We start from the raw sequence: 20,301 nt of genomic DNA on the forward strand, positions 1-20,301 counted from the left end.
CACCTTGCCAGTGTCCTCGGAGGAAACCTCTAATCAAAATGTTTGTGGGAAGCACTGTTCTCATTTCTTTACTGCTCTTACTGAAGGACAGGGGACATGAGTGAAAAGATGTTTCTTCATCCAAGCATCTGTCGCCTTCCTCCCTCCCCAAAATGCAGTGGTGTTATTATTAACTTTACTTTCAGAACTTGTTTTCTTATCTTCCACAAGGTTTTAAAGAACTTAGAACTCCCAAGTTTTGGGGTCACTATGACTTTGACCCTTCATGCCCAAACGAACCCATTAGCTTTACAAAGAATCTTCATGTTTATTAAATAGCAGTGACTCATTCTGTTGCAGATGTTTGTATATGTAAAGCACCATAAATATTATGGATTAGGATGTAGACCAGGCAATGGGAGTGTGTGTAGGTTAGCAGGCAACAGATGACTCTGGGACTTTTTTTTTAGTGTGTGTCATTTTTTCTTCACAAACCACAGTTTCTTTTTGAGAGAAACAGAAACAAAGGAAACCTCTCTGCTTCTACAGGACGTCATCTTAGAGGCTTTATTACGAAGCCTTCATTGTACTTACAGCGCAGGAAATTTTTTGGTTAGTGCATTTAGTCAATTAATGTATCTGTATCACCTTGAAAGGAAGAAGGTATTTCCCCTTCACTATGCATCCGTTGCATCTCCTTCAAGGAAGACTCATGCTAACTTTCTTGAAACAAGATTAATTTAGAGTCATACTGAAACTACCACAATCAGAAAGACAAGTGACTCAACGAATGACTCACGACTTAGCAGATGGAAATACAGCATTAGACTGTAGTCTGTCCTGAACTCATTGTAAGCTGGTCCTTTGCAAAGGATGAGCCAGACCATTTGTGCTAGTCTGTGTCGAATGTTGTTTTGTATGGGAAGACTGGTTAGCTCAGAGCTTTTCCCCACCGTAGCTGTGCGCTAATGTTGAGAAAACAGAGCTGTAGTGGGCATGAACAGGCAGGGGAAGGGCGAGCTGATGCCTTTCCAGCACCCATGGGAATATACCTCAGCTTCCAGGCACCCAAGCAAAGGGAGAAAAACTACTGCAGAAATTTTTTCCTTCTATTCTCTAGGTTAAATAGAATTACATGCCTGTGGAGACAGAGGAAGGCCCTACGGGAGGAGTATTCCTCTCTGAAATTGAATATTTATTGATTTTTTCTTTCCCAGCCATAAACCATGAGTTTCAGCCTCTCACTGCTGAAGTTGTTTGTGAGATCTGAGTAGAAAATAAGGGAAACCAGACGGCAAGGGAGACAAAATCCAAGAGTTTGTGTTAAACCAGTGGGTGATGAACAATGAGCTCAGCTGCTCCCAGAGCACTGCACGGGGACACTCTGGAAGGGACAAGTAGGCAGCCTATTGGGGAGAGATTTATTATGCAGAGCTGATGGGAGCTGCAGACCAACAGCCACGACTGAAATAGCAGTGCCATAACTGCAGCTGGGGACAAGCTGGGTGGTTTAAGAGGACTTTTTCATCTCAGGTTTCTGCAAGTGAGTTAATCGAGCACTATTATCGAGCAACGCAGGCTACAGAGTAGAAGGTGTGAGCCCTTCTGCAAGTCTGGCAGTCCGAGGAGCACGAGCTGCATGGGGCTGGCCCTCTTCTCTTGAAAGAGTGGCACCAAGAGCTCCCAACAATGTCCTCAGCTCTTTGAACATGAGGATGGTTGCTGGGAGCTGGGCCTGACTCCTTCCTCCTTCCCGATGCACGGGTCCCTCTTGCAGGAACCGTACTCTGCAATTCCAACACCTCCCACTCTGTGCAGGCAGGGGAAACTCTCTTAATTTATATGGTCTTAATAGGCTTAGACATCAGCTGCTTATGAACCTGTCTACATATGAATTTTAACTTCCCCTTTTAAGTAATTTATAGGAAACACTATAAAGTTCCACATATTTTTTCCCCAAAAAAGTGTTTTAAAATTGTTCTTTAAAAAAAAGACAAGGTTTTAAAACTTGTGTCTCAAGTGCTGGCACTCCTGTGGGATATTATCCTGCAGCTCTGCTAGTTTTCTAGCCCCAAGGATGCCTTGCAGCTCAAGGCAGCAGAACAGCAGTGAGTAGCAGGAGGAACATTGCGCACGCAGGCGCTCCCAGCCCTCAGCCAGCCGCGGGAGGGAAGCCACGTCAGACCCTTCTCTTGTGGGATTTGTTGCTTTCTCTTTCCAAGGGAGTCTGCAGGATGAGAGCAATCCCAAATGTTCAAACCTTTCACACTCCTCCCCACCACTGAGCTCTCGAACTCTTCTTTCAGTGCCAGACCCCCCCACAGCAGGCCTGGGGACGAGCACGCGTCCTTTGCCCAGGAGCACGGCTGCAAGGCCACCAGGCAGGCAGGGAATTGGTACACAGCCGCTGTTCAGTCTGCTTCCCCTTGCCTTCCCCTTTGCTGCATGCTGTAAAATGAAGATCATCCTCATGGGGGAGTCATGAGCATTGATTTAGAATTTCAAGTTTGTTGGCTATTCTGTGTTTTGTTATTAAAACCAGAAAAAATGAAAACCCCACAGGACAAGTTATATTTCAGGCCAATTTACCTCATTGAGCTTGTATGTGCTTTAATTAATTATTTATAGCTGAGATACTGGATATTTTGTACCTACAGATGAAAACATGGTCCTCAGACAGAAGGTAAGCGATGAAGACCCTTGGCTGAACCTCTCCCATGCAGTGCTCAGCTCCCATTCTGGCCTTGTCTACCAGCTAGCTGCTTTTTAAGCTCATAGTAGGTTCGCTTGTGGCCTGTTTGATCTGACATTGCCACAGCAGAGCAAACATTCACACGTAATAGCAACCCTTTTTAAACCTCACATCACTTATTCAGCAGAAGCAGAGATGGTCAGATTGTGGAAGTAGCTATCGCTTTCTTAGGAACCATACTGAAATGGAAACAGAGCTATTCCTCTTCCCTTCAGATGTGGCTCTGGAATTCCCAAAATTCAGGAGCAAGAAGAAAACACTGATAGCTTGTGTTCCACAGAGCGACGTGCTGGCATCCGACCAACGCTGCTGCAAATTCTTTCTTCTTTTTGGCACGGGACTATTCCACTTACGAAGGGCAGATGAAAATTGTTCTAGATTTATGTTGGCTCTTGTCTGATTGTAGTTGTGCTTTTCTGATAAAGCCTTCTCTCTAAAGCTTTGGAGGACATGTAAACATATCATCATCATATCATTCTTTCATCAAGAAGGAACTAATTTCAAGAGGCCCCCAGATAAATGTAATGTTTCTTCTGGATGCATAGATCCTTTCCTTAGTGTAAGTGAGGCGCCTAGGCTGAATCCCAGGAATTGGTTCCTATTTAAGTATCTCAATCATGGAAGCTCAATCTTTCACCCTTAAATTGATCCAAATTCTCTTGTAAATTTGGCAGTGTGTGCAGCTCCAGGCTAAATGTTACCAGATATTATTGGCTCTGATCAGCTGAAATAAATCCCTCCTTGCCACAGCCCCACCACTCTGGCCCTGCTGGCTCCTTGGGTGCACCCACTGGCCTTGAGCCACGGTGGGGGCTCGAAGGTGCTCTCTAGCCTGATACCGGCACCCTGCAGCAAACACCGAACCTGGTCCTCTGGGCACAGGCTTGCGGTAATAGCGACTGTGCCTTACAAACCGTGAGAAGGAAGGTATTGCAGCAGCACAAAGGTGCAGGTTGACTGCGCACACAGTGCCACCCGGGACTGCAGGCAGCAGGGAGCAGAGCGCCTTGCTGCACCATGGGGTGCTGGCGCAGCACAGCCTTCCCTAGCGAGGGGTCTGCGAGCCGTTGGGACCCCCCTCCAGCCCCAGGGAAGTGCTCAGTGCCTTGCATCGTGGTGCCGGCACAGGCACAGCTTCTGTTTTGGGTGAGTGATGGGGAAGGGGAGGAAGGCATACACCACACCACACCGCATCCTGGGCTGTGGGTGAAGGTCATGCTGCAGAGACAGAAAACCAGGGATGGAGGGAAGAACTTTAACAGGGAAAGGAGGAGGCAGGCTCCTGGCTGGTAAATGGTAAAAAGAAAACTACCGAGAGCATACAACTATGTAAAACCCCACCATGCTCTGCCATGGGGCTGGGGCTGGCGTGGGCACTGGAGAGGAGCTGCCATGGGGCATGGCTGCCCGCCTTGCAGGGCAGGGGCTGGGCAGTGCTGGCCCCTGCTCCGGCAGAGTGGGCTGTGTAGTAGAGGGCTGCCTGGGTCCCCGTGAGCTAAAAGCCACTGCTGCTTCTGTCTTGTCTGGCCAAGGCCTGCCACAGCTGGGCTCCCAGCAACTCCAGCGTGTTGCATCCCCTTCCACTGGGGAAAGAAGACATGTAGCTCATTGCAGGCAAATGCCAGGAAAATGAGGAGAGGATATTTGACTCTTGGAGATAAAAGCCTCATGCTGAAAGGTGTGCTGAAACCCCTACTTTGCCTACGCCACGGAGCAGGGTGAGTCCTGTGTATTGACAATGGCAAACCAGCTCCCGTCTGTTTGCAGGCAACCCACAAGTGTCTCAGAAACTCAGCACATTGTACACTCAGCATTGCAGGATAAGCAAAAATGTTTTGGAGCACAACATTTTGCAAGTAAAGGCATGTATCGGTGAAAGTTTCAGAATGGAAATGAGACATTGTGGGGAGACAGTGATGGCACTGGATATGTCAGATGGGAGAAGAGGTGCATAAGATGGTCCTTCAACCTTACCCATGCAGGTAGTTATGTCGGTAGCTGATGCCACCTTCCTCCTAGAGAGTGGAGGGGAAAAATGGAGCCTGGAGAGGTGAGGTACAAGTGCACTCTGTGTGTGGATGCAGTCTGGTGGTACAGTGGACCTGATGTTGAGAGCAAGCACACAGGGAAGAGCTGGTCCTGCCCCCACCCACCCTCCTACTCACATCCTGAAGGCCTGCCTGTCCCCAGGCAAGCTGGTTGCTGGGCACGAGGCTGACAGCACTATTTCCCAGTGCGGGGTGCAGCAGTTTTTACTCCTTTTGCTCCCTGAGATGGCTCCCTTTGGTGGCAGGCAAGGAGCAGCCCTGGCACGGGGTAGCAGGCGAGCTCGCCAGGCTGCGCCATCGCCCTGCACTGCTACCGCCCTGCTGTGGCACCCGCGCCGATCTCAAGGAGCGTTGAGTGCTTAAATGACTTTGAAGATCTGAGCCTGCGAGTGCTGATTCACCCACGCTGCTGACTCAGTCTGCGCCTATTTAAAAGCGCCTCTCCCTCCCCTCGGCTCCAGGTCCAGCAGCAGGTCAGTGGCACGGGCAGGGTATTTGCTCCCGTCCCTGCAGCTCTCAGCGAGATACCACCAGCAGTTTCAGAGCACATTAATATTTGGGGCAATGAACAGCAGCAGCCAAGGGCTGTTAGCTTGACTGAGCTTGCAGTGGTACCAAAGGGCAGTTCCTCTGTCTCCCTCTGCCCACCACCTTCCTGCATGTTTCCTTACTCTCATGTGTTACCACCACAAGAAAGAACTACCCTGTTTTTAGCCAGATGGGGTGTTGGCTGGCTGCACGGCCCCGCCACGAGCCTGGGGAAGGCAGTGAGGGTGGCCATGCAGGAGATGGAGGGCGGAGGCTCGCCCTTCCCAAGGGCAGTACAGATTTGGGCAGCTATCTGGCATTATTTCCCCTCAGCCCTGTTTTCATCACTGCCCGGCTATGATAGCCAGTGCTTTCTCACATAGCCTCGGCCCAGCTCTCCTCTCCCACCATAAGCCGTGCTGACCAGGCACCTCTCCATCTCCAGCTCCAGCCAGATGATAAGCCTGATCAAATTGTGTATCTGCAGGGAAACAGGTTATCAGGCAGCTTCTCAGCTAGTACAAAACCAAAACCAGAAGAGCCACAGCCGCTCACACCATGCCTTCGTCTCCGAGCAGAGGGACCGTGAGCTTTTCCGCAAAGCACAGCTGCAGTTTTCTTTTTCACCAGCTGCTCAAGTTGTGCTGAAACTATAGACCCCTTTAGACTCATGAAAATTAAGATGCTGAGGAAATGGGGACAGGTACTGGGCCATTGTACCTGAGGTTGTTGTACAGCCACTGGCAGGCAGCTCTAAACTGGTCCGGGCCTCAGGGCTGAGCCCCCACCTCCCCACAGCTGCATGAGTGCCAGCTAGGCAAAGTCTCCCCAGCTGCGCTGCCCTCCTCCCCCCAGCTTGCTCATATGCAGGTGATTTCCATCCAATTTCCATCAGAAGGAGCCACATGTATTTAAGCTGCAGGGCTGGGCAGCACTGGTGTAAGTCTGATAGCTTTTTCTAGTTTCTGCCTTAGCAGTCTGCTTCTCTGGTGGGCAAAGGAGCAGGTCTTGTTTGGCTTATGTCTCCTGAAGCATTCATGTTTTGTTATTTAGGGGTGAGAGTGTGTTAGGGGGTGTGATATTTCTGTCCTGATGCATCTGTGAGGTACTTGGATTGCTGGTGGCTGAGTTGTGGGCTATACATGCGAGATACTTGCTGGGCTAGTGAGATTCCACTGTTGAAGCTTGCTAGTCAGGGAAGTGTTTTCTCCATTAAATGTTTTTTCCTTTGTTTCAATTTCTTTTGGGGGTGTGTGTGTGAATGTTCTCTTTTTATCCTGGCTCCCCTCAAAAGTAGACTTGCCTGAGATCTCAGTAATCTGTTGTCTCTAGCTACTTTCAACAGAGACCAAATCACTTCCAAACCTCAACGGGTTGTGAGGGCAAGACTCAATTTTCTTTGTGTAATACACTTTGCGCCTCATTTCTGCTTCCTATTTATTCCTGGTATGTCCCCTCTCTGAAATGCCGTACTTGTTCAGCCTTGCAAGAGCTCCCCCTATAACATTGCATTCCCTCGTCCCTGTACACTGTTTTTGAAGAATCTTTTGCTTTCAAAATAGATTAAGGTAATGCCAGGCTGACAGACTTAATTCTAGATAAATTTTTGGGTGAATACTGACAGACTGAAAGCTTGCTGCACTGCAAGGAAGTCTTTTTTGAGTAGGAAAAAAATGCTTTTTCTTGATAAATGATTGCTGCAATTTTTTGTTGATCACTTTAACTATCACCATGCCCACGGGAACTCAGTGTCAGCAAAACCTGGAGCATCTGTATTGATCCTAACCTGTGCCAGTAAGGGCTCTTACATCTTATTGAAAGCATCCTGAACTCGGTTATTTTGCCTTAAGGCTGGAGAGCTGGCTGTCTTTAAACTGACAGATCCACTCTTTGCAAAATGAGCATGATTTTTAACTCAAACACAAGCTCTGACCCAGGTTTAAGTTGTGAAAAGTAATTTTACAAAGAGCACCTGAATAAGATTCAGGTAGGGAGGTTGTGGTGGTTTTTCAGATGTTTCTTTAATGAACTTTTAACTCTTACAAAGGCAGTTAAATCAGCCAGGCACCTGGGCAGCGTGTGAGCCCCTACACCTCTCTCAGGCTGCCCTCAGAGCTGGGGCAGCTGCAGCCTTAGCTTCAGCAGCTCCCCGGCAGCTGCCTGGGCCTTGCTGGTTTGGGCATGACTTTATCCAACACAGTTTTTATGGAGTTTTGTAAGGGGGAAGCCCCTAATGTCTTCTTTCAGCTTTTCTCTGTAGAGCAGAGCTCAGGGTGGATTTCTTCTCACCCTCAAAGTAAGCATGTTGGTGACAGCTGTAATCAACACAGAGGTGCTTATACTGTTGATGAACAAAAACAGCTGCTGGGGAAAAAGGGAAAATATGTTATTCTGTTCCTAGAAAATTGCATATAAAGTGATACCATATTTTAGTCCTGCCAGGACTTCATTTAAGCCTGTATGGGACCCACACCTTCAGTTGCAGGGGTCTAAAAGACATCAGTGCTTACCAGTTTGGTTTGGGTTGATGGTCACTGGAAGCAATGTCTGTGTAAAACAGACATCCTTCTGTAAGGTTTGGAAGTCTTCTGTTTAACTTTTTAGCACTACAACTCCCTTAAGGTTTGTTCTGGGCTTTCAGAAGTAACTGGCTGCTCACTAACAGCTTTTTATTGGCACTGAACACCATGGGATGGAAGCTGCATGGGTCATTTGGAGGCCTTGTCTTTCCTGGGCAAAAGGCGTTTGTTACCAGATATTAGCTCATGTGCTGCAACACTGGGTGCAGTCCTAGGTGTTTTCATGTCACAGAGAGAAAAGTGTTATAACCTCTTCTATAGATGAGCTGGTGAAGTATCAGATCATCTTGGTTACACCTTGGCAGCAGGCTGAGGGTGAGAGAAGGGAAGTCCTGACCTCCAAAAGAACAACCCTCTGCCTGCTTTCCTATCACAAAGGCAAGCTGAGAGCAAGCGCTTAAAATCAAAGTCACAGTTTGGCCAGCTTATCACAACTACTATAAAACCTGAAGGAAAACATGCATGTGTGGGCTGATTGATATATTACGTGGTTGGCACTAAAAGGGCCCTGTTTGTGCCATTTGCAGGCATGGCGGAAACGCTGGTTCGTGCTGCGCAGAGGCCGCATGAGCGGGAACCCAGATGTGCTGGAATACTACAGGAACAACCATTCCAAAAAGCCCATTCGGATCATCGATCTCAACGAGTGCGAAGTGCTGAAGCACTCAGGGCCCAGCTTCATCAAGAAAGAATTTCAGAACAACTTTGTCTTCATTGTGAGAACCACCTACCGCACCTTCTACCTGGTAGCCAAAACTGAAGAGGAGATGCAGATCTGGGTGCGCAACATCAGCCAGATCTGTAACTTTGGACATCTAGAAGATGGTACAGGTAGGGCCATGCTTATGCTCATCTTGGGGGTTGGGAGGATGATCTGTGTCTGGGCTCCTCCACAGCAGCATGTGGGTTGAGAGGAAGCATGGACTTTGCTGGCTGGCTCAGCTGGACAAGTGGTGTGGGACTGCTTCCTATAGCTCCGTAAAGCCCTGAGATGCTGCTAAACCCTAATCTGAGGGTTATCTGGGATCTCACTTCTGCTGGGTAGAAATAATAGCTGGCCTCTTGGTCTCACTTTTATGAAGCAACTCCTCCTAGAATAAACAGCAGGTCCTTAATAAGAAAAGGTACTGTTTATGTGAAGAGCTGGCTGACTGTTACATTCTGGGGCCGTTTATTTCATTACATGTCCTATATTTATTTAGTTTGGCTTAATGTAAGACACCTGTTCTAGGAAAGTCTGCAAAAATCGTGTTTTCTCAGGCATTGCTGGATGTGGAATGTGCACAGACTTGGGCATATATGCACATACATAAATTAATGACAAAAATACAGCTGTCTTAATCTATTAATAAGAAGAAAAATAAAGAAAAAGCAGAGGATGGGAGAGTGTTAGAAGCGTGTGTCTAGACTTAGAGATGCTCCTGCCAGTGAAGCATAGAGTCAGCCTGTTTTGCCAGGACCTACACCTGTATATACTCAGTAGGGTGAAAGTCTTGGAAAGCATCCAAGAATTAACCACTCCAAGATGGATGTAGCCAGTAATTAAAGTCAGGACCTGTATCATTGTTAACTTACCTTTCAAACGAGACAATCGGGCTCACATAACAGCAATCTGTCTTTCCCTTGACATTTCCAAGGGGCAGATACAGCAGCAATTTGAGAGCTTCATAGGAAGTGAATCAGAACAAAGATCTTTGTCATGATAAAAGGTAGTGCAAGAGCAGAAAAGGGCGGTGATGAAGGACTCGATCCCAAGGGCAGTAATATGTTTGGGGATGGACTGTGGCTGGGCAGATTATCCTGCCACGGTCCCTGTGCTGCTGTGCTCAGACTGCTACTGGTGTCTACAACTGCTGCACAGCCATACCATTACCTCGTAACTTGAAAGAAAACAAAAGGCGATGGTGAGGTGTTTTATTTTAATCTATGGTGGTTCCTGGCCTCCTTTAATCTTCTCTTCAGCAGTTTATTCTGAGAGGAAATGGGAGTGGAAAGAGCACTGTCCTGTTATAAATGTGACATCTGTTCCCTTCCCATTCACTTTAGAGACCACCGGGAAAACATGCTGACAGATTTTTATGTGCCAGTACAAACTGCCCATGAATGCAACTTGCAAACTAGAGCTGGTAGCTTTGAGGGACTGGAGTCAATGGCCCTTTAGAGCTTGGTTGTAATTAGGGTTATTCAGTAATCACCTTCCTACTGATCTGCCCTTTTTGACACTGAGATGTTGGTCTTGCATTGCTACTTCTGGTGCAGTATTATTTTAGATATAATTTTACCAATTACTCTGAAATGAAGGCAAGTCTTTCCATGCAAAACAGAAAAAATAAAAATAATTTGCCTCTCAAACGTGTATGCAGGCTTCTGCTGGCACTGTGTTGAGGATGTGCATAGGGAGATGTGATCTGTGGCAGACGAGCTAAGGCAGCGGCTGTCCCCAAGATCGATGCGTTTATACTGGGAAATGTCTGTTCTGTTATGCTGGTACAGCGCAGCATTGCTTGTAAGACTTACACATGGGCAGTACTCAGAGTATTACACAGTGGTATTTGTCTCCCAGCAAAGATTGCTAGTGTAGACATTGATGGACGAAAAGTGACAGCTCTTGGTGTGGCAGTTGGGAAAGCTGACATCCCAGCTTTCCGCTCTGTTCAAGGCTGATATTATCCCCCAAGAAGGTCAGCGGCGCAGAGCATTTGCTTTGGTTCAGTATAAAGCCTGGCACCTGAACTTACAGCCCTTATCACAGACCACATAAGCTAAGCTTCCAGACAAGTGCTTATCTACCTCTAATGGCATATAGCTCATAAGATCTTCTATTTATCCTGCAGTTCATGCCGGTGAGGTCAGGTCTGGGGTGTATTCAGGTCAGGATGCAGGGCATGTTCAGATCCTCTGATTTAAATCTGCAGAGCTCCACAGGTTGCACATCATATTTCAAACAGTTGATAATTGCTTCAGCTTTTTGGAAGCACCTAAATCCCCCAAGAGTCTGTAGGTTTAAACAAATTACCCTTAAAAATTAACATAAGAAGATAAAAGCTCTATTAAATGCCATATGCTTTTTTAACTCAAATGTTACTGTGTTAAAAAAAAAAAGTTCCTGAAATGAATCATCAAAAGAAAGACACATCAATTGCAGGAAATTTTAATAAGCTGTTCTGTGTATTAAAATAAATCTCAAAGCCGATATTATTGTGAAATCAATCACTCTTCATCCTTGCGTATCTGAAAATTTGCTGTGACTTCAAGGCCAAAACTAAGTCTGCTGCTTTTTCCACTTAATGCACAGAAAGTGCAGCCACAGGTTTATGCAGTGACTCAGCTGTAAACACGGTCCCATTGCTCCCAGTTAGTCCCTTCCAGTAGCAAAGAAGCCGGATGAGCAGCCAGGTCCCAGTCGTCAGAGGCCTCTGGTCTGGCATGTAAGCAGCCAGATGCAGACAAGTTAGCAAAACTGCGGCTGGCCCTTAAGGACAGCTTTTTAGTCAACAAGAGAGGGGACAGCTGAGAGACAGAGGCAAAATGCAAGCTGCAGGCAGATGTCAGGAAGCACCTGGGAGGGCGGCTGTTGGGAAGGACTTGCCAGCAGCAGTCATCACGCTGCAGCACTCAGCTGCCGCAAGAAACCGTGCCACTGGCTGTGCTGAAAATGATGGGGGAGCTGGCACCTTCAGGGGAGGCAGCTGGAAGAGAGAAGAGGAGGCCTCCCTCCCTATTTTCCTACTGTTTCTATGTAAAAATCTTGCTTCCACCTCTGGTGAAGGCTCCCAATAGAGCAGTTGCTCCCCAACCCCACAGGACCTGTGGCCACAGAGGGGATTGAGAGGATGCTTGGGCCAAGCAGCTGGGCAGGGGAGGGGATGAGATGAGGTGGCTATGGGACATCATGGGCACACTTTATCCCATATGCAAGCTGAAACCATGGTTAATTGACACAATATAGCAGCTTTTCATTGGAGAAACTGCTGTGAAAGTTTAGCCTTTTTCATTAGGAAGCCTTACTTTCAAAGGTTGTAGCTGTGCACTGAATACTCCCTCAGGCCATGCCTTGGCAGGCAGCTCCTCAGCCCACGAGGGACCTTTCGTCTTGGGTTCCCTCTTCACTTCTTCCACAGACTCCAGGTATTGTTCCACATCCCATGTAAATGCCTGGCTGCTTCCAGCTACAACCCCTTACCTGGAGGTCCCTGCTGATCTCCATTGCTCCCCTGTTGCTCTACTCTCTCCAACAGCTCCCGGGGCCACAGTGGAGCCTGATGTCCCTGGGGAGGCCCTCTCACGGGTGCCCTCCCTGCACAGTGCATGGACCAGGATGTTGGCAGGGTCATCCTAAGTGACAGGTTACCCTTGGGTCCGCCCTGGCTGCTGGCAGTTGGATTAGAGCGTTTCTGCTCCTCTCCCTCACCTCTGGTTGCTGCTGTCACATCATCCTTGCCCATTGCTGGGACCTCCTCCCTTTACGCCTGCACTCTGATGGTTTCTTTGCCTCAGATGTCTCTCCTTTGTTCTTTTGCCAATGTGCACAGACCCTGCCCCCCATGGCATGGGGATGGTTTGATTCCTCAGGACTTTGCTGCAGCCACACTGGGGAGCATCTCCTGAGCAAGGGCAGCATGCTGGGAGCAAGGGCAGCCTGGATGACTGCGCTGAGGGACTGCTCTGCTTGCAGAGACGCTTTCTCCTGAGCATCTTCACTTTATTTCCCCCTTCTGTTCCCATACAAAGCTGAGCCGGCAGTGCCCTGGCAGGCTTGCTCATGGCAGCACCTGGCCCTTGTGCAGGAGCTCAGGGGAAGTGTGACAGCTCCTCGCAGCCCATGCTGGAGGGCAGGCACTGGGGCTACTCCCTCCATACACTCCTCTCTGTGGGAAGAAATCCCTTCTCAGCTGCACAGACTCAAGGCTGCTCTTTAATGTCAGGCTCTGGCCCCTGGCCAGGAGGGATGGGTGGCATTTCTGTCTCCTTGGTATGGCCATGCAGCCCGGTGGGGAGTTGCTGCGAGTGCGACGCCCCTATTTCACTGTGTCCCTGTACTGCTGTCGCATTGTAACAACTTTGGGGTAGTGGGCTGGGGTCTGTAGCCGGAGGGAGAAGCCCTCTGTTTCTCTCGGCCCTGCATTTATGGGGAAAGTCACAGCAGAGGATTCTCTGCATCTTCCACAGTGACTTTCCCTGTCAATGCAAGGCAGAGATTTTTGGGTTATTACCCACTGAAGCAGTTATTTTGGCAGTCGAAGCCTCCTGCTGTCTCTCTGGCAAAGGGGAGGGCAGGCACCAAACCTATGCTCTGCCTTCTCACTGTTGAAAGTGGCCATGCATAATTTATTCTACCCAGCTGCTGTCGTGGTACAACTTTAATGCATGCTGATTCGGTTACCAGCAGAGCTGGCAGGGACAGGGACAGCCTGTTAGGAGCTGGCTGCAGGTCCCTGAGCCCCTGAAGGTTAGAAAAGGGCAGGTCTGCGCTGTCCCCATCCCTCCCTCCTGCTCACAACAGTTGCCATGTGGCCTGCAGCTCACAGCCTTTCCTGATGGGATAATCTGTGGCTAAACCCTGTGAGTACCAGATGGAGTTCAGGCCTGTTCGTTCTCTGTGTTAATAATCCAGAATGTCATTAATTTCTTTCTTAAGCATTGTGGCAGTTTTTAGCTGTGTTGCTTTTTTTTTTTTTAAAAAAGGCAGTCAGATGGTGACGTGAACATGCTTTTCTGAGATCCCTATGGAGTTAGCCCAGTGCGTATTTGATCATCTTCAGCTTGCAAGACAGCTCTCTGAGCCCAAGATTTGAAAGCAGAGTTACTGTCTGAGCCAGCACAATGAACAAGAGAAAAGTTATTTTTCAGATGGGAAGGCTGCAGCTCTCAGCTCTACTCTGCAAATATGAAACCCCTTAAAAGCCGTTCCTTCCAGATGCTCGCTGCCAAAATCCCGCTGCTATAAGCACCTGCTCAAAATTAAGCAAATGCTTTGCCTGAGCTTGAATTTAAGCACGTGCTTATGTGCTTTGCTGACCTGGGGTCTGCCATTGCACCAGGCCTCCAAAGCTAACAGGAGGAAGCAGCAGGCAGTCCACCCAGGTAGGTGGGAAGGAAAGAGGCAGCTCCCTCCCCAATTTAAAGGGATGAGGTGCAGGGTAGTACAGGACATCAGCTGTTTTATTCTGACTGAGATCAGAAAGATGATGTGGTGAAGCCTGCTGTGGCTGGTGTGGAAGTCTGGGTCACTAGAGGGTTTTGCTGGCGTTCAGTGACGTTGCTGGCTAACCACCCAAGTCTTGGCAGCCGTCTCCACCCCTCCTGACCTGCATGCACTTGTACCTAGCACCTCTCAGGGTTGAGAAGTGACTACAACAACCCGCACAGTGCCAAGGCTTGTTGCTGTGAGCTGAGGACTAGGTAGAATCTGCCGGGGGATCCCAGGACCTCACTGCACCGTGCAGGATCTGGCCTGCAGCACGTACGCAGATGGTCAGGGGCTGGTTCCCAGCACTTCCAGCAAATTCTGGATTTCAGCATTAGAGAAATCTGCCTTCTTGCTATGCTTTGAAGGCATGTTTATGCTTGGTTTGGTTTTATCAGCAGTAGTTGGCTTCTTGTGTTTGTTTTTGCTGCGAGGTTTTTCATTTTGAATAAGGGTTTTGCAGCTTTGACTCAGGCCACGTCTGCACTTCAGCAAGAGATGTGTACCCACTGCTGACCGCGCAGGTGCCGGGGACAGCTAGGGCAGCTGGTGGGTGCTGCCTGGTCCCTGCACAGCCCTGGTGAGGGAACCGCCTCACAGCAACCTGAAACTTCATTAGAAAAAGTCATATTTTCTAACTGAGGGCTTGTGTTACTGATGTCGCTGGCTGAGCTTGCTGCCTTTGGAGCACTGTTCTGCTAAGACACCGCAGGTCCTTCCCACTCCACACCTGCCCACGGTGGGAGGTCCGACTTGCATTAAGGACTCAATTTTTGACTCAAAATGCCCCAAAAGCTGGGCCAGAGGCTGTGCTTAGCCTTAAGTCAGTGTGGCTCAGCCATCATTCCTTCATCCCTCCTGCCCAGCAGCCTACCCAGACGAAAGCAAAGTGGCTTTCGTCACTTTGCCAGCCTCTGTCCCCGCTCAACAACTTGTCTCTGCTGCCCAGCAGTGCTTGGGACAGATGGATATGAGTGCCTCGGCCATGTGCTGCAGCGAGGGGTGGCCTTGGTGGTTGGAGGTGAACCTGGAGCTGAGCAGGCGGCCAGCTCTGTGCAGCCTGGGCCAGCCCTGCTGCCTGCAGCCCAAACCTGCTCCTCTCCCCACTGCCACCCCTCTCTGTGTTGGGGGGCACTGGAGTGTTGTGCCCAGGGAAGGTGTCGCTGAGCACAGGCTCCCCTGTGCCTTGTGGCCTCCAGAAAAGTAGTGTCCCCTTCCTCAGCAGAGCCAATGAGCCTCCAGGTGGGCAAAAATAGCTACAGCACAGCTCTCATGGCTTTGATATCCAGCCTAGAGAGGCACAAGGAGTTTGCAGACAGGTTCAGAGGTGCAACAAATCCAGCTACTCCATGAGCTGCAAAATTCAGTTTTGTCCACTGATATCTAGAAAGTGGGAAGAAATCAACCCCTTTCATTGTTACTGTTAATTTGAATTGTTGGAGATTAATTACTTGCACTGGGTCCTAAAAAATACTTGATAAAACAGACTGTTCTGCCTCAGCAGTTTTCTCAGCAGAGGCTGTCTTCGTTACTGTCCAGAGGAGGGATGCTACAGCCCTGCAGGAATGAGGGACCCCAGAGCAAGGGGGATCTGCCCCTCCTGCAGCCCCTTTATTTGGCAGCCGGTGTGCCCAGCCCAGGCAGGGGAAGCAGCTGCAAAACCAGGCTCCCCTCTCCCCAGAATCAGTTTTTGCCTTGATCCACTGCCGCTCTGGTGTAAAACATCCCTGGTGCAAAAGCAAGGTGGTGATGGCCAGAAGAAGCAGTGGGCCAGGGTGAATCAGAGCCATCCCTCAGATGGGGCCATCCATTCCCATTGCAGGTTCAGTGGAGAGCTTGTCTCACACGACCTCGTCCCCGCAGCCGTCGCCAGCCGCCTCCACCCATGCCTCCCGCATCGCCGATCCCTCCTTCTCGGTCGATCACGCTGCTGCTGATGCATCTGCTGCAGAGGAGACCCCCAGCGAGTCAGAGTCGGTCTTCCTCCCCGACTACCTCTTCCTCTCCAACTGTGAGTCGGGCAAGCTCAGCCACAACAGGTAGGTCTGGGGACTGCCAGATGCGCCAGGCTGGAGCCACTCTCTGCCTGTCCAGTGATGCCCTGGGAAACTGGGGCAAACCAGCCTGTAAGCCCTGCCACTTAGGGTAGGCTCCTGAGCACAGCAGGGGACTATCAGCCTAATCCAATTTATGGGGGGCACTTTTCATAGTGCAGATTAGCAGTTGAGTGCTGTATGTTGGTCCTGCCCCTTTCTAGGGTGGGTGGCTGGGGACCTCACATATGGCTCTCTCCAGACACCCTTTCTGCCTGCTGCCGCCCAAAGTACCCCAGCCCAGCTCAGGGCGGACCTTCCACAGCCATAGGGAAGGGACAGATACTGTCCCAAACTGTGGGGTTGGGTTTTTCTTTTTTGCTGTGTACTTGCTCAGTTGCAACCAGGAGAAAAGGAAAGCACAGGTCCTGATCTCTGTCTCTGTGCAGGTGTGACAGCTGGTCGAATTCAGACAGATCTCTGGAGCAAACCTCATCGGATGATGTTTTTGTTGACTCCTTGCAGTCCCAGCCCTCCTTGTACCTTGTACAGCCATCCAGTGCTGGCACTGTGCACCAGGATGGGGCCCCATTGGCAAATCCCAGCACTGTGTCCAGAAACATAGACATTACCGGGCCACCCAGTGACTTTTCCTCCTCTTCTCCACTGCTGGGGACGCCACTGACACCAACCTTTCAGATTGACAAGAGCCAAAACGCGCTGCCCTACGGCGTAACCCAGCTGGACATCCTGTCCAACACGCCCCCACCGCGGCCGCCCAAGCCAACCCACTTCTCAGACAGGAGAGGGGATGAGGTGGGCGGCGGGGCCCTCCAGAACGGGCACGCAGGGATCTGCCGGGCTCAGGTTGCTCTGGTGCCCAGGAGGATCTCCTTGTCCAGCTTAGACAACGTGAGGAACTGGAAAGGTGAGTGAATTTCCAAGAGCCAATGGAGCTGCCCACAAGCGCAGAGTGGGTGCCCACCTCCAGTTGTGCCTCCCTGTCCTCCTCCCTGCAAAGTCATACACCGCCCAAAGCAACCTGAAGTGCTTGTTTCAAATTAGTGGGCAGAATTTAGACCTGTCTCTCATATGCAGCTCCTCCTCTGTAAAAGCCCCTCAGTGTGTACTCATGGGCAGCAATTTGGCTGTGATCTCTTCAGGGTGCCTCATGACTTGTTAGTTTTCCGTGCCCCCCTCCCTCTCCAAAAAAGCAAGCAGTAGAAAAACAAAAATGAAAAGCCAGCCACTGAATTGGGCAATGCCAAATTCTATGCAGATCAAAATGTGGGCTTGCACATGGGAAATACCTTTACCTGTGCTGCTTCGCTGCATCCAGTCCTTTCCGTAACAGCAGCATGTCTTTTTTGCAGCTTAAAGAACGGGAAGCCAGGGAGACACTGGGGATGGGATGTAATCCTGGTTAAACCAGGGACTCTCTGTGTCCTTGAGCAAATCCCCTTCTGTCCTTGCACTTCAGTCAGGGTAGCCTGAAAAACTGCTGCAGAGCAAGGCTGTGCTGCAAAGCAAGCTCTGCTCTGAGCTGAGGTGACTTTTCCACTTGTTCTTGAAACACTGTCATCAGAAACAAAAATAACAGTCAAAACCCCAGAACATCAGGGTGTCAAAAACCACCCTAGGCAGTACCAGAGTTTTATTTTGTGGAGCCACAGAACAGGGAGGCAGCTGGAATAACTGGCTGGAAATCATAAAGTACTTTGTAGTGATGTGTCATTTTTTGATGAAGAAAATGCAGGTTTTTAGGGACAAACATCCTTTAGACTCCTGTAGTTTGAATGACCAGCCGGTGTTTGGGGCTGTTAGATCTCGCTCTTACAGCTCAGAAGCTAAAGCAAGGAGACCTCTGTCCAGCCTGTTTATCAGTGTTCAAACAATTCTTGGAAGGTTTCTGGAGAAACACCCATCAGCGGAATTGGTGTTCTTAATTATCAGTTACACTTGGTTGCTCCCTGAAAGGTGCTGCTCCAATGCTGCCAGCGTGCTTTAGTTAATGTTCCTCCAACTCAATTTACGCCAAAATGTTTTTAAGAGGATTAAGTAGCCAAATGTCATGTTCTGCTACTGTGCTGCAAGGTTATCTCTGCCTGACAGGGGGCAGCAATGAATTAATAAGTGCTGCTATTTTTTCTTACCCTAAGTGCAGCTGAAAGTATTTGAAAGGTTAAACTCTGAATTAAAATGTGTTTAACAAGAAAGATCAGAAAAAGAAACGGGGAAAGCAGCTGTTCCTCGCCAGCTCCCAGAGTGAGCCCACTCAAGTTATTTACTTCATTTTTTGCCCTTGGCACCCTGTAAAAGCCGAACAGATGTGATTAACCCAGTGCAAAGGCAGTGTATGCTGGTTGTGGTGCCATAAAGGGGAACAAGCTGTACATGTGTGAGGCACCTGTATCCTGGCATCTGCTGGAGCATTGTGCCTGAATGTCTTTTTGCCAAAATAATAAATAAATGTAGCTGTCCCAGGACAGTGACTGTGTCTATCTGAATATAGATCCGCACTAGGAGTATTGCTTTGTTCTTGTTTAGCACTTTACGCTGATACCACCACAAAGACCCCCAGTTGCAGTGCAGCGCTGACATCTCTGCCATGAGAGCAGAGACTGGATTAACATGGTTGCAGGGTTTTAAGGCATTCCCAGAGAAAAGCCATTTTCTGCACAGAAAATGCTTTTCCAGGAGGGGATGGTAGTTGTAAGCAGCTCCCACTGCTGATCTCCTCTGCACCGAATGCTGGATTTCAGGTTTTTGCCTTTTGTTTCAAAAATAAAATTGACTTACACCAAGAGAAAGGCCAGCCTGCACACGGGGACACTGACCTGTGACCTTGTCTCTGGCTGTTTGCTCCCCATCAGCTTGAGCCACTTGTACCACATCAGCATTTCTGGATGACAAAGAGAAGATTTTCTCTCCTACCATGAAGTTCCCCCATGCATCCTCTGCACAATAACATGTGCTTTCCCTAGCACCTTACATACAAGGGTCCTAAATAGCTTTCCAAACAGTAATTAATTAATATTCCCTACACTCCGTTTTCATATAAGTTCCCCTATTTGACAGACAGGAAAACAGAGCGGGACTAGAGCAGGAACTAGGTTTAAATTTTTGCTTGGTCGCTTGCTCTCCACACCACACCAGTATTTCACCCCAACTGCTTGTGTTACAGGAAGCATAAGTTACAGCTGGATTATACATGAGCATGTTCCTTCGTTTCAGCATACTTAAAATAGATGTAGTCATTCTTGAAATGCGACTGAGTTGGTTCTGGTCTTAAGTATCATTGGATTTCTTCATTTAGGATAAATCTAGGAGTTGTGGAATCCTTATAAAGCTCTAATTATTTTAGAGCCATATGCTTTATTCCAGAATTATCTCTGTAAGGTTGCACTGCCTTATCACATTTTTAATCACTTCTTTTCCTTGCAGCAGACATGGAAGGCAGTTCCTTAAGAAGTCGGGATAAGAGGCTTAGCTTGAATTTGGTAAGTACGCTGCTTGCATAAATTTAAAACATTGACACATGACAAACTTCAGAAAGTGAAGTATTTGACATCCTGATATTCAATCATTCCTGTGTTCAGCAGAAGAATAAAAAAATGGAAGAAGCACTTGGCTTTGGGCAGCTTCTGTGCCGCTTCTTGGTGGCTGCAGGAAGCCTTTGAGAGAGGACGGGGGAGGCCGTAACACTGAGCACCCTGTTTTTTTAAAGCAGATGAAGCCAGGTCTCTTGTGAAAAAGCATACCAGCAGCCTCAAGAATTAAACTGTTAAGCAAGAGCACCTGAGAAAACCGCTCATCTCTTGAAAAAAGGGCTCTAAAGAAGCTTATCGTTTCATGGCCCTGAGGGGGAATATCTCTTCTTTAGGACATAGGAAAGTCTCTGCTGTCAAAGTCCCTGTGATTCAGGGCTCTGTCAGTCCAAAGCTTCCTGACTCAGCCTTTGACAGACATGGTTGTATGTAGCACCATCACACATCACATAGTCTTCTGCCTGGTGCTGGATGCTGTCTTCTCTGTAGAAGAGCCTTTGCTGCTCGTATGTAAGCTCTGGTGCCGGGCAACTTATATTTTTTCCCCTTTGAAAGCTTGCAAGGTTTGCAATCAATCCCTCTCACCGCTCAGCCAGTACTAACCTGCATGAAATGAATTTCTAGTGTTTATTCTCAGATACCAGAAG

The 20,301-nt window shown here is 48.8% G+C and overlaps 1 protein-coding gene across 2 annotated transcripts in view; it reads left to right on the plus strand.

The window, feature by feature from the left end:
* Positions 1-20,301, plus strand: part of GAB3 (GRB2 associated binding protein 3) — a 72,179-nt gene that overhangs the window by 38,114 nt on the left and 13,764 nt on the right. Inside the window, exons 2-5 of one of the 2 annotated variants that reach the window (XM_009511470.2) lie at positions 8,414-8,717; positions 15,896-16,112; positions 16,556-17,034; positions 19,551-19,606. In XM_009511470.2, the coding sequence (XP_009509765.2) occupies positions 8,414-8,717; positions 15,896-16,112; positions 16,556-17,034; positions 19,551-19,606 (1,056 nt within the window). The remainder of the gene's footprint in view (positions 1-8,413; positions 8,718-15,895; positions 16,113-16,555; positions 17,035-19,550; positions 19,607-20,301) is intronic. The other variant, XM_064463316.1, reaches the window with a different exon arrangement.

Source organism: Phalacrocorax carbo, chromosome 11 (genome assembly GCF_963921805.1).
Source record: "Phalacrocorax carbo chromosome 11, bPhaCar2.1, whole genome shotgun sequence".
NCBI classification, from domain to species: domain Eukaryota; kingdom Metazoa; phylum Chordata; class Aves; order Suliformes; family Phalacrocoracidae; genus Phalacrocorax; species Phalacrocorax carbo.